This window comes from Talpa occidentalis, unplaced genomic scaffold (genome assembly GCF_014898055.3).
Source record: "Talpa occidentalis isolate TD23 unplaced genomic scaffold, MPIMG_talOcc4v2.1 talOcc4.3, whole genome shotgun sequence".
Taxonomy (NCBI): Eukaryota; Metazoa; Chordata; class Mammalia; order Eulipotyphla; family Talpidae; genus Talpa; species Talpa occidentalis.
Window position 1 is genome coordinate 142,244,050 of NW_023603184.1, and position 14,665 is coordinate 142,258,714.

The 14,665-nt window shown below is 40.0% G+C and overlaps 1 protein-coding gene across 7 annotated transcripts in view; it reads right to left on the bottom strand.

Moving 5' to 3' along the window:
- The window catches only part of DOCK10 (dedicator of cytokinesis 10), a 244,890-nt gene that overhangs the window by 111,466 nt on the left and 118,759 nt on the right, over nucleotides 1-14,665 (bottom strand). For all 7 annotated transcript variants that reach the window (XM_054700111.1, XM_037524147.1, XM_037524149.1 and 4 more), the window contains exon 3: nucleotides 8,873-8,962. In XM_054700111.1, the coding sequence (XP_054556086.1) occupies nucleotides 8,873-8,962 (90 nt within the window). The remainder of the gene's footprint in view (nucleotides 1-8,872; nucleotides 8,963-14,665) is intronic.

Sequence of the window (14,665 nt, forward strand, 5' to 3'; positions counted from 1 at the left end):
TGAGGGTCCCACATGGCACACAGTCCTCTCCTGCCACCTGCTGCTCCCCTCAGCAGTGTACTTCATCACTCTGCTTGTTCTGCACTCTGCTCTGGCTCTGGTGAATTCTCTCACCCTCCTGTGCCTCTGACTGTATGTACCCAGTGCTTGTATAAATAAATAGATAAATCTTAAAAAAAAAAACAACTTAAAAAAAATAAAAACTTAAACTACACTTTTGGGATACAATTTAAAATAATGAGTTTGGGCAAAATAAATGATGCAAATACAAATATGACTCAGCTTTAGATATTGTTATACAACCTTATTTAATGGATTTTGAGTTTGATTTTTAAAAATATTAGTGTTATTATGCTTTCAAATTTTCAGATATGAACTAAAACACACCGTCATATCACATGCCAAACATAAGTGTAAATTATTATTTTTCTTTTTTTTTGAAGATTTATTTATTCATGCATACAAGAACCAGGGTACAGTCCAGATGTGCCAGAGGGTTAGAGGTTTACCAGAGACACAGCAGGGAACAGAACAGGCAGACTGACTGAAATACACTGCTGAGGGGAGCAGTGGGCGAGACAGGAGAGGTCTGTGGCACCATGTGGGTATGTCTTGAGCCGGCTGGGATCGAACTCATGCTGCAGAGGCTGTGGGACAGCTTCACAGCACTGTGCTCAACTGCCTGTGCCACCAGGGGAGGCCCAAGTGGAAATTATTTTTAAGCTATTTTGTTACTCTGAATTATAGAGTAGCCTAAATTGTTATCTTTGTAGAATCTATCTAAGTGAATCAAAATATTTGGTTCATTTTTTCAAAATGTGCTATATTAAGGTAATTAAACAAACTGTAAGATTAGACTTTCATAAATCACACCTGGGCCTGACCTGGGAACTTACACCGTGATTTCTCAGCCAGCTCCTCACAAGTAATTCATCAGGACATGAATAAAGTAGGTACTAAGAAGCCTGGGTATTGTTATGGTCTAATCTTTCTCCTCATCTAAGACATAAAAGTGGGTTGTAATTAAGTGCAATCAAAATTTTATGTTCAAATTTTAAATAGTCTTCCTCTTCTTATCCTTCAGGTTCTAGCTTAGACTTCTGTATTTTCACCAAATATTACAGGCTGGTTCTTACTGTGGAGAAGTGGAAATAAATTGAGAATTGGAGGGATTTGGGTAACTATTAATAGAAGGTAAATCTGCAGAGTCATTAATGTGAAACATGAAATCATTTTGTTTTCAACAGTAGTTTCCATTTAGATTTTTATCCTAATGCCACTAAAAAATAAGTGCATTTGAATTTACCTTGATTAATTGTTGCATGTATATTTAGTGTAAAGAAAATTCATGTAAAAAATTGGGTAATGCTAAAATTGAAGTTTGTCCACAAAAGGAAACCCAACAATTTATTTGATCTATTCAGGGTTTATATTCCCATTCTTTTCATCACTACCTGCCTTAATGAAATGCTTGTGAACATTCACCTGACACAGCATCTATTTAACTTGGGCTGATTTGTGCTTCCTGGTGATCTCTTCTGTGAGATTTTCTTCAGCAATTTTTGAAGGTGTTTCTCAAGATACTCAGGGAAAAATGGACAGAATTTCTCTATGGTCAAATACATTTGGGAACTATTTCATGCCAAATTTGCTTCTAAGGCAGTCTTAATGGATATTAACAAATCACAGACTCTGTGTGTATGTTTGTGAGTGTGAGGTTTTCAGACTTGGGCATCCTGCAGACTTAATTTCTGCAGAACATTTCATGCCTGCACAAAATTGGCTTCTACAAAATGTTCTAAGCCATTTGTTCTGCAAGTTTCTAGTGTGTGTTTTCTATGGAAACCTAGAGATTTCAACATTTATTCTGTCTGCTTTGAATCTGATTTGTATATTTTATTCAGTCTTGGCTCCTGTTTTTGGGTTTTTTTTTCCTGGAAAATTCCACTCCTTTTCGTTTGGAACACCTGCTTAAATCTGGGCTTTTCCTTGTCCCAGGAACCTCAGACTGTCTGGACGAGGTCAGCAAATAGTCGATGTGTGTGTACACAGACAGACACAGGTCTTTGCGTTGATGTCTGAATGGTGTTGTCATAACCCTGTGTTTCTGTGTTTCAAGACAGAGTGTTTCTGTCTTGACCATGCTGACACCTGGATTCTGGCATTGATGGTTTTCTCCTCACTGCATTATTCCACTCCTGAAGCGGGTGGTTCCCGGGATGGCAGAGGACTCGCTCTCCCAAAACTTAGTTCTCTCTCTTGCAGCCATTCAGTTCAAATGGTCCCTGGACCTTGCTCCTGGGTGGCCACTGCAGGACACTCTATTCTCCAGTCTCTCATCTTCTTTGTGAATAAAGGCCAAGCAAGAGATCGGTTTTAATTAGAGTTCTGAGCTTCTGGCTTTATACCATCCTTTTGTGTATGTTAAAATCAAAACTCCATGGTCAAAGTTTTGCCTGGGGTGTCTGCATCCTATTTATAGATCCCTTTAGTTGCAATTCTAGCCCGCAGTGGGAGGCAGTGGGGTTTGTTTTATCAAGGAAGTATTTGATTTTTGGGGGATTGGTTGGAGATGTTGATTTTAAGCCTTTCTGAGGATCAGATAAACACAATGTTCCCCAGTTGTTATTTTCCAAGTGATTTCACACCCTTGCTATCCTTATTTTTAGAAACCCAGCATTGAGATGATTAATTACCTGATTTAAAAATGGAGAAACTGAGGCAGAAAGGTTAAATGTTAAAATAAAAGGCTTATTCCCTTGTGAGCCGTGGAAATAGTTTCACCAAGTCAGGCCAGTAAAAGTTCATGACCTAAAGGAATTTATCAAAGGATCTGAGGCAGCAAAGTGGGTACAAGCATGGAATGGGGGTCAGAGAAAGCAGGATTTTTTGGTAAAGATTTATTTATTTATGTACACAAGAACTGTGATACAGGCCAGAGGTGAGGGAGGGTGAGAGGATTCACCAGAGACGAAGTGGGGAGCAGAACAGGCAGATGGACTGAAAACACTGCTGAGGGGAGCTGGAGAGGTCTGTGGCGCCATGTGGATATCTCCCTGGCCAGCTGGGGATCGAACTGGTGCTGCAGAAGCTGCGGACAGCTTCCCAGCACTGCACTCAAACCCCTGCACCACCAGGGAGACCCAGAAAGCAGGACTTTAATCCTGCATTTGAAGTGTATAAATCGGATATAGTGGTAATTATACGACAGAGTGCTCAAAAGTGTACATCTATGTACAATGTTGCTTAATTGGGGTCTTGATGTTAACAGAACATAGCATGAAGTGGCTTAGTGGTGGCCCAAGATGCCTGTAATCTGTGTGGGACACAAACAAGGAAGAGAATTAATTACTAACAGAGAAAAAGAATAGGGAGAGATCATTCATTTTATTGGACTTCCTTTAAAACTATAAAATCATCTGACACTTGTAAAAGAAACCAGTGCCCACTGCTCCTCACAAGAGGCAGGGGTTGTCAAAGTGCAGTGCGTGGGAGATCATTCAGAACCAGCATTGAACAAGATGTGTTTAATCTAGATTGGTGCTAGTGCGCTGCCTAGCAACCGTGGCATTTATCCTTGCCACCCGGTGGGGAGCCACATGGCAATTTAGCACAGGGTGGATGGAAATGGTTGCTTAATGCAGCAGCTGCTGTAAGGGAAACACGTGTTTCTACCAAAGCCTACAAACTCAATGAATTCACTACAGTGCTGGCCTAACATGGTTTCAAATATGCAGTTAATGTGTCTCAAAGTGTGGTCCTCTGACCATACACGTCAGAATGAACTGGGCGAAAGTGTTCATAACAAGAGGGTTGTTAGGGCGACAGGGCCAGCTGTTGAGGGAAGCCCCACGGGTGAGCACTGTGGTTTGGGGGCCAGGACTAGGCCTGAGTGGCATTGACCAGATGCTGGGTCTGTCTATTCCTAGCTCGGTGCACACTTCTTAATCACCCCAGTCAGTTTGCTCATTCAAAAATGATGCTCGTAATGACGTGTACTGTAATACTGCAAGTAAAGGGCTGAGAACCACGTCTGGCCAGAGTTAGTAGTCAGTAAAGTTTCCATGCTGCTAGCTACTGGGTCAGGGTGTTTTCCCAGCATAACCTCTGGGGTCATTGCTCAGTCTACCTCAGTGCGCCTGAGACCCTGCCCTTTCTACCCACAGTCTGCAGCCTTGATTGACAGTTCATGCTCCGTGGTCATCCCTGACATTGTGAGTGGGTTTCTCATCTTCCTGTCTTAGAAGGCACGGGTTTTACTTTATCTGCATCCTTAAAACCAACTACAACTATGTGAGCTTTCATTGCTAGTGAGAGGGACCAGTTAGCAGGGAATAAAATAGTTTATTCCACATTTCTTCCTTTTTTCCTTTCTTCTATTTTTCTACGTTAGATCCAAGCATTTAAGAAAAATACAAGGAGCTTCATTCCTGTTACTGAGGAGAGCTGCATGCTCTGCTTTGCTATTTGCAGCATGCTTGGCTGTTACCTGGGATCAAGCGTCAGAGGCCTTGCCTGGACTTCTCCTTGGAGCAGTTCATGGACCAAGTAGCAGAGGATGGAAGTGAGAAAAGGAGGAATAGCTCCAGATTGCAAGTGGTGGGAAGAGAATTAAGGCAGAAACAAAGGTGAAGGCAAGACATTTCCCTCCAGGAGAAACAACAAGAGTAAAGCAGCTGTGTGGTCAACCTGTTCTCAGCTGAAATTGATGTTTTTAGGAAACTATAGAAAGAAAGGGATCAATCTGAATATCGGAGGTTTGCAAAAGCAAAAACAAAACTAAAGACTTCTGGGAACTTTAGAATAGCCTGAGAAGTCTCCAGTGTTGTAAGATGCCTTTCAAGCCTGGCAAAGTAGCTGTACGTGACACTTTGCTCAGATTCAGAGGTTGGGTGTGGGGATCCAGATCAGTCCTGGGGTGTGGTATTTGAGCTGACTGGCACTACCTTAAAAGCAAACTGGACAATAAAATGAGTAGGTATGGAGAGGCAGAGCTCAAGCAGGCTGGCAACCAAATTCTAGGGCTGGAAAACCTGAGGCACTAGAGACCCACAGCAGAGAGCCAAGAATCCTTATTCCTGAGAGCAATTCTGCACAACGCAAAGGAAATACTACGAATCTATAAATGCCCTATACGCCCTGAAAGAGGGTGAAAAAATCATGAAAAGTCCCTAAAATCATGGAGGTATTTACAAATCCCATAGAATTTACACTGAACTATGTCAGATGAAGTTAATTGACCTCTATGATGTCCAGCTAACTGAGCAGGCAGGAATCATAAAACAAAATACATATGGGATTTTTATTTCTCTGTATGACATTTTCATTATTGAACTAAAATAATAGTAATGGTAGCAATCACAATAATGGTACTAAAGAATCTGGAGTGGTCTCTTATGTGACTACCTAATGACTTAAGAGAATTGTTAGATTTCAACATTTGGAGACTTATTTGGAAGATAGATTTAGGCTGCTTCCAATTCTGGGGGCATTGTAAGACATGTTCTATTTTCTATGCTTTATTTGTGAAATATATTTTAATTACAAAATTTATTTGTAACACTGCAAAAATATAGCTAGGCCTGTTGAAAATAAATCTCTCTCTGCCCCCTATAATCTCAAACTTAGGAGAAAATTAATGTTCTAAGTTTGATGTAGTTCTTTTCTACTTCTTCCAACCTTATGGAAATATATTTACACATTCACTTATAGGTTTTATATCTTCAGTGACATAAAATACAGTCTACAACTTATTTTTTCTTAACATATCATGGATATCTATCTTACTGCATTTAAATTTATAATTTTATGTGCTGTAAATCGTTATAAAATATGGATGTGTTAAAATGTATTCAGTCCCACCTTTATGACTGGATATTATACATTATCTTGTGCAGCAATATTCATGCTTGCAATTATATGTTTATGCCATAGTATTTGTCTTTGTAATATGCATTTGTCATACTGTTATGTACTATTTAAAAGATGTATCTGTTTATAACTCAAAAGGTTATAGACATGTGCATTACAGTGCCTTTTCCTTATATTCCCAACTTCATTGCATCATTCTCAACTTCAAATTTTTCTTCATTGAGATATTACACATCACTTTTGTTTTCACTTGTATTTCTGTGTTTACAAGTGACACTCAGCACATTTGTATGTTGTGATGTTGTGTAGTGAATATACACACATTAGTGTGTGTTAGAGAGGCAAATGTGTACTAGGGAGGCAAAAGATACAATGTTTCAAATAATTTCTCTGATTAAAATGTTTTCTTTGGCATTATTTATGGTACCATTGAGCATATAAAATTTTAAAAACTTCCTTTGGTTTAATTTGTCCATTTTTCCTAGTGTTCCACTAAAGATGTTTTTAAAATGTTAAAAATATATGTAAAATACATAAATATTTAGTAATTTTTTAAACTTAGATTTTAAATTACATTTACTTTCTACTAAATTGGATAGCCAGATGCTATTTGTTGAGCGGCCTACACTTCTGCAGAGATTATGAAGTACTATATTTACCCTTTATTAAATAACAATATGCAGAGGCCTCCCTGGTAGCATAGGGGTCAACTCTCAGTGCTACCACTTCTATGGCCTTAGTTCAATCCCTAGCCAGGGAGCTGACCCACATATGGCACAGCAGACCTCTCCTGTCACACCTGCTGCTCCCCTCAGCAATGTATTTCAGTGGATCTGCCTGTTCTACTCCCCACTCTGTCTCTGGTGAATCCTCTCAACCCCCTGACCCCCACACTTATGGCCTACACCCTGTTCTTCTACATACACATACGCGTACACACACAAAGAACTAAATAACTATGTACACTTGAAAATGTTTCTAGATATTGTTAAATTTCACTGGTTTATATTTTGTTAGAAGATAGAAAAAGATGGAGAGTTTCTAAATTTGCTTGTAAAACTAGCATTTTTTTTTTAATAATAAAGGATAAAAAGAAAGCAGGAGCCATTCACTTGTGAATGTAAATGCCAAAATGTAGTATAAATATTAGTAATTCTTTTGCAGAAGAATATTAAGGTAATAATACAACTTGAACAAGAAAGTTTATACCAGAACTACAAGTGTGGATACACAGGGCAGCAAACTATTAATTTTACTCCAGTGCTAATTTCAAGCAGAAAGATCCTTCTTTCATCGACAGACTGAATATGTATTTCAAAACATAAGGTGACCAGTCTTTATAAGCACATTAAAGACCAAGAAAGAACCTCCTCAAAAATGATAAAGACCAAGAAAGACCCTTCAGTCATTTCCTTCATACCATGAACTATCAAGAAATACCAAATTTCACGAAGTATCAAAGATCTCCTCCCCCTAATCAAGAATAAGATGAGATGCCAATATCCATATTATTATTCAACATTGTCTTAGAAGCATTAGATACAAAATACTTATTAGAAAAGGAGAAAATTTCAATTGCTTGCAATAATATAACTACACACTTAAAAATCAAACAGGATCTGTTGGGATAAGGGAGTTAAATAAACTAGTTGCAGATATCCAAAACTCAATAGTTTCTTAAAAAAATACCATTTATGAAGAGCAAGAAAAGGAAATAAAGTCTAAAATTCCATTTATATTTGCAACAAAACTATAAAAGACATGGAATAAATTTAACAAGTTAGCGATCTCTATAAAGAAAGTACAATGTTTCTGTAAAGAAGACACCTGCTTAAATATCCCAGTTAGGAACTTAAATATAAACATCTCAAATCTTCCTCCTAAGTTAACATTAATTTATTGCAGGACTTTCGAAGACATTGATTCTGATTTTCTTGTGTAGAAAATGATTAATCCATTTTTTTCTTAAACAGTTTACCCTACTAAATACTAACTTTCCCCAAAGTAAATGTGGAAACAGTACTCTCAGATATTCTGATATTATCTGAATCTGAACTCTTTTCTTTTTCTCTCTCAGAAAATATTGTAATTGAAAGTGAGCTTTGCAAAACAAGTATGAAGTAATGGAATTGAAAAAATAAATAGGTAAATTTATGGCAGAAGTTAATTTGGATTGAATAGAACAATATAAAATATGTAAGATTAATCAGATCAGTATAATATGTGTACTAATAAGTAGTTTATATTCACACAAATATACTTAAGAGCTGAGAAAGGATTTTGCTGTGCTGTGTAACTTTAAATAAATCCCAATGGGATACACCACTGTTTCAAGATTAATGATTCCATTTAGATTCCCCCTTCAGTTTGACCTCTGTGTGACTAAATTTTATCATTGCATCTTCTGTAAAGAAAGGACTTCCTTCCTTTACTCATTCAATAAACATCTGCTAAATAGACCGTATAAGCTGCCCCAATTCTTGCCCTAAATAAAGCAGCCTGTAGTGTTGTTAAAAGAAGCAGAAGTTTTATAAGCTTCTTATACACTAAATATATACACACTATACCAACAAACTTTATCAGCCCTTTAAAGCTGTCTACAGGGTTTTACCATGAACTATTTTGGGAAGAAATGTGCCTCTTAAAAACAGAGACTCTATTATGCAAAATTCTCACAGTGCATGACCCCACTTAGAAATCATCTAGTAAGTAAAATTAAATCTTTCTGTTATGATACTGAAATGTTCCTCCGTGTAGAGATTTAAAGTTGGGTAAAAACAAAAGAAAAAAGTGCAAAACTTAAACAGTCACCAGGTAATGGAAAGTAAGAGGGAAATGGAAGTATCTACAGGTGATGCAGGTTGAAAGAGATCAGCTTATTACAGCATTTGGAATTCTCTATTGAAAAGGAGAGGGAGACAATAAGAATAGTGAGGTGTATTAAGAATGATCTGGGAAAAAGCAAAGTTACAAAATAAAGAATTGAAAGCATCATATTTACCTCTTTCACCAGTAAGTTTTCTGCTTTGTGTTCTGCATCTTCAGGAACGGTGGAGTACAGGGTTCGGATATCCCAAGAAACCGTGGCTGTCTGGAAGGAACAATGAAGAGAAATTAAGCCCTGTAATGCAAAAGCCCTGAACAAAAGCCCCCACTATCCCCAAAACACAATAGGGAAGTGTTTTAGATCTTAGCATTGAAGGATAAGAAAAGACAGATATGGGAGGAAGGGATAAAAAAGATGCACACACAGTGGCATACTATTTAGCTCTAAAAAGGGAAATCTTGCCATTTGTGACATGGATGGAACTGCAGAGGATGATGCTAAGTGAACGAACTCAGGAGAAAGGCAAATACCTGATGTATTCATTCATATGTGGAAGCTAAAGAAACAAAGCAGGGCTTCCCTGGTGGCCTAGGGGTCAGGTCTCAGTGCTATCACCTCTATGAGCTGAGTTCGATCCCCGGCCAGGGAGATACCCACATGGTGCAGCAGACCTCTCCTGTCTCCCCGCTGCTCCCCTCAGACTGGATTTCAGTCTGCCTGTTCCGTTCTCCACTCTGTCTCTGGTGAATCCTCACCCCACCCCCCATACACACCTCTGGCCTACACCCCAGTTCTACGCAAAAATAAATTTAAAAAAAAGAAAGAAGCAAGACAAAGAAACAGACAAAACTAAATCAAAACAGCCCCTAGAAATCTCACAAGGCAGAACTGAGGCTGCCTAAGTGCTGGCATATGGGAAACAAGTGCGAAAGGGGCCCCATGGACTGTGGTGATGAGGGGTGCATGGGTGGTGGGCCTGTTGCGGTAACATACATCTAAAGAGGTGTCAACCTGTATTGCTAAACCATATACAGTGTTACAATTTTTTTTTTTTAATACAGAGACACTTTTGTGCTTCTTAGCTATTTCATCTCTAGGAGAGAAGAGTGAAAGCTTCCTTTGATCACCGCTAGCATGATTACAGTGCTCCGTCGGTGAGCATCATAACTTGAAATCCCTTCTTTTCTTCTGAAAACAAAATTTGGAGCATCTGTATACTCTGACCAGTTTATTTCATTGGGTATATTTTTTCATTGCTCTTTTTTTTCTCTCAAAGATTTATTTATTTATGCATACAGAACTGGGGTACAGGCCGGAGCTGCGAAGGGTTAGAGGATTCACCAGAGACAGAGTGGGGAGCAGAACAGGTGGACTGACTGAAATACACTGCAGAGGGGAGCCACGGAGAGACAGGAGAGGTCTGCTGTGCCATGTGGGTAGCTCCCTGGCTGGGGATTGAACTCATGTTGCAGTGGCTTCTGATAGCTTCATAGTGCTGCAACTTAACCCCTTGCACCACCAGGGAGGCCCCTCATTGCTCTTTTTAATGCTGAAATAAATTTGAAATGGGGAAAAAGTTATAGAAGTATCACTATTTAATCATGCAATAATATCTTGAATATACCCAAGGTAAACTCAGTCATTTTAAGAAGGTTATATGTCTGGGTCTGTGTGTGTGTGTCTGTGTACATGCGTCTGTGTGTCTATGTACGTGTGTGTGTGTCTGGGTCTCTGTGTGTGCACACACGTATGTGTGCATGCATTTATTGAAATAAAACATTTCCAACTTCAATGCTAAACCAAAAACTCAAGTGACCATATATAAACTGAAAGTATAAAGTACCTTTTACAGCAAACCATCTGAAACAGAATTTCACAAGCCGTTCCCTATTTCTGTACTTTGTGCTCACCCACTTGGGGAGCCTGGGGTGCCTTCAGAACAGCAGCTTTCTGTCACTAGTCACCAGCTTTCCTTGTCTGTCCTCCTGGTGGGCTCAGGGGTGCAGGGACGAAGAATCTGTCACCAACAGCTGGGATCTTCTATTTTTCCTATCCCTAACCCAGAAATGGTTCCTCAGGACTTCTAAGTTTACTGGAACTGTCCTAGCTGAAGGGCATTTTTCTAGACTCATCATTGGAATAGACAAGACAGTCAAAACCCCACCTTAGTTTTCAAGAAAATGGTAGAAAAGGGGCCTGAGGCATTTTGACTTTTGAGTTCAGAGCTGCTGTTGCAAACTGTGCCACCAAGATTTTTCTGCCAATTCTAGACTTTCATTTTCTTCAAATCTCCCTTTTTCTCCACACTTGATGTAAGCACCACCAGGGCACGGAATCTGGCCTGCTTTGCGTCCTGTTGAAATTTTGGAGCCTCATTGGGGGCTTAAGTATTTGTTGACTGTGTTGAGTATGTGTAAGTGGGTTCTGTGTGAGCATGTACGAGTGTGTGTGTGTGTGTGTGTGTGTGTGAGAGTCTGTGTGATCAAGTGTGACTGGGTGTAATGTGTGAGTGTGTCTGTGTGTGTCTCTATGTGTGGGGTGTGTGAATGTACATGTGTGTGATTATGTATGAGGATGTGCTGTATGTGTAGGTATGTGTATTATGTGTGTGGTGTGTCGCATGCACGCATGCACATCTATGCATGTGTGAGTATGTGTAGGGTGTATGCACAGACATGTATGCACTTATTGGAAAACATAAGTTCTGACTCTGTGAAAGAGGAAGAATATCATGTGACCTCAACCAGCACAGAGGATCAAAAGTAACGAGAGGATTATATTTGAGATACATCATATAGGAAAAGTAATCGTTCCTCCTGAAACAAGCTACAGACTCAGTGCCCTTGCAGGGCATTGCCCCAGGACTTGACTGCAGTCCTGTGAGCAGAATTTGGAGGTGCTGCCAGGCTGTGGCTCGCCATTTGAGCCAGAGGGGGACTTATGCACAGGGAGCCAGGCTGCTCATGTGAAGTATGACAGTGCCTGTTCAGGACTTATTATTACTTAGATATTACATTTTCTATTTCTTTTGAATTTTCTCTTCCAACTTGCTTCTTTTATGTTATGCACTCTGGATAAACAGTAAACTCTATTGAAGGTTTGGAGGAGAAGATTAAAATCCACGCCTACATAGAGCTTTATGGATCATTTCTGGAATTCAGTGATCTGGACATAGTTTATTTTTTGCTTGGACAGAAGATTGTAGATACATGGTATCACCTGGATGGTTTCCAGGGCACATTATGTATTGTAACTGACTGGGAAGATGAGGGTTTTTCTCAAATTCAAAAAAGCTGCTCTATTTCAGTCACTATTTTACAACAAAAATTTTAATTAAAAAAAGCCAAAGATTCCTCTTTTTCATTATTCACTATAGTTTCTTTTTTTTTTTTTTTTAAGATTTATTTATTTATTTATTTATACAAGCACTGGGTACAGTCAGAAGCGCGGGAGGGTGAGAGAATTCACCAGAGCCAGAGCGGGGAGCAGAGCAGGCAGAGTGACGAAGTACACTGCTGAGGGGAGCAGCGGGCGGCAGGAGAGGTCTGCGCGCCATATGAGACCCTCGCCGGTGGCCAGGGAACAACCCGGCGCTGCAGAGGCTGCGGGCAGCTTTGCAACCCAGCACTCAACCGCTGCGCCACCGGGGAGGCCCTTCACTATAGTTTCCTACTGATTTCCTGCCCTTAAAACATGAGTAGCCGCTATAAAATGCCCTGAGATTGGTGGAGAGTAGAGTAACACGGTCCAAACTGGAGCTTCATGCTTCCTTGACCCTGATGTCGTGCTAAGGTCACCACTCTGGGGTGTGGTCCAAGAGGGCGAATGCTGAGCCAGTTCAATCAGCTTTTCCTTTTTTTAGTGGTGAGTTTCTAGAATGTGGGCTCAGGTTTCCAGTAATATAGTCACAAGTCCACTTGATTCGTGATGTCATTTAAATGTCACTCAAGACAGAGCCCCCAATAGTTGAGCTAGTTTTCATGCTCCACATATGAGATTGGAAATTCACTGAGGTTGGGGTTATAGTGACTAAGTGCACACAGCGGCCATGCATGAGGACCTCTCATTATGAAATGATGTTCATTTCTTACTAAGACCATGGGGGTTGAATTACCTCCATGAAACGGTGTGATAAATCTAAATCATCATTTTGTAACATATATGGAGTTTTTGTACATGTAATACCATGCACAGAATTCATGAGAACAGGAATGCATGTACACCGAGTGTCTATCACACGCTATGATCTCAGTTCTATTCTTGTAAAACTGCAGAATTTGCCTGAAAAAGCAGAAAATGGGGCCTCCCTGGTGGTGCAAGGGGTTAAGCACAGCACTATGAAGTTATCTGCAGCCTCTGCAGCATGAGTTCGATGCCCAGCCAGGGAGCTACCCACATGGCACAGCAGACTTCTCCTGTCTCAGCCTCTGCTCCCTCAGCAGTATATTTCAGTCAGTCTGCCTGTTCTGTTCCCCACTCTGTCTCTGGTGAATCCTTTCACTCTTCAGCTCTGGCCTGTACCCCAGTTCTGTATGCATAAATAAATAAATCTTTTTTAAAAAGGCAGAAAATGGAGGATTGTGGTGCTGCAACTCATGTTTGATTTCTTAATGTGTCTCTGTTGAAGCAAAAATAAATTGATCAAATTAAAAGACAAGTATACAGAGCCATATTTGTGAAGGGTATTAACATGGTTACAAAGAATGTCTTTTCTGAGAATTCGGTGCTTTCAGACCACTACAAACTGCCTTGGCCACAACAGACTTCCTGTTCTCTTTTTATGAACCTCAGATCGGCAATTAGTGCAGCTCGATAGCATGAAATGGATGTAAGCCGGCCTGGAACGTGGCCTAGCTCCTCTAGGTTGGTAGTTTTATAAGAGGACAGTTGTCCAGAGTTTAAGGCACTTAGAAATAAAAACTGTCATTTGATTTACAAAATGATGCATGCCGGCCTGTGTTAATTTCAGGTCCTCATATTCAGAGGTCTTCGGCAGCTGCCCTGCTACTACTGGCTAGATCCTTCTACTCTGCAGTGGGAAGTGTCAGCGCCTTTGTCACTGCCACTGTTCTCTTGACTGAAATAACCACAGCAAACTACATTCCAAGCACACCAGGGTTGTTTCTCAACTGGCCAAAGGCTGCTGTCAAAGTCTAAAAAAAAAAAAAAAAAAAAAAAGTCTGCTTTTCCTATCCTGGAGTTGAGAAAAGCTTCCTCAAAGTCTATTGTAGATTCAAGCTGCTCTAAAAAGAGGACCAAGAGATGGTGTTTATAGTATTCAATCAGCTGGAGCTTGAAAAGTCAACAAGTCACAACAGCAGCTATTAACCAACACTTCAGCTGCCATTCGACCAAAGCACTTGTTTAAAAGTGAGTGATCTTCACGAGTGTCCCAGATTATGATGCTGATGTTGCCCTTCATTCTGACAGCAGACTTCTAGTTGTTTGAAAAAGTTTTTTCAAATCACATTTAGAAGCATACGATTGTAATTTTATTTATCTTGTTCACGGTATGAGAATATAACTTTCGTACTTCCTTGAGCTCTAAGGGGAAAGTCCTTGTTTTGCTGAAGTTAAAACACAACGGGAAATGCACAGACAGTGAAAAGCTGTCATCACTCATCTGAGTCCAGCATGGGGACTTCAATATACTAGTATTTCAGTATAAGACTAGGGAATTTTAGAGACTTGGCTTGTGGGTTTTTACTCTGGAACCAGGAAAGCCATTGAGAAAGTCATTGCATTTTTTTTTTTTTTTGTGACAAATTCTCCAGACTTCAACATGTGTCTCACCAACCTGGAGGAGGTAAGGGTGAAACATTTTACATCTTGGCAATTGTGAGCATTGCTAACACACAGTGGAAAGATACTTATTGCCACAGAACCTCCCCTTGGCATGGACTCAGAAGCTGTGGTCTCCGCTTACTCACCAAGGGTGCGCAATGAAGACATCTGCCATGGCTGGGG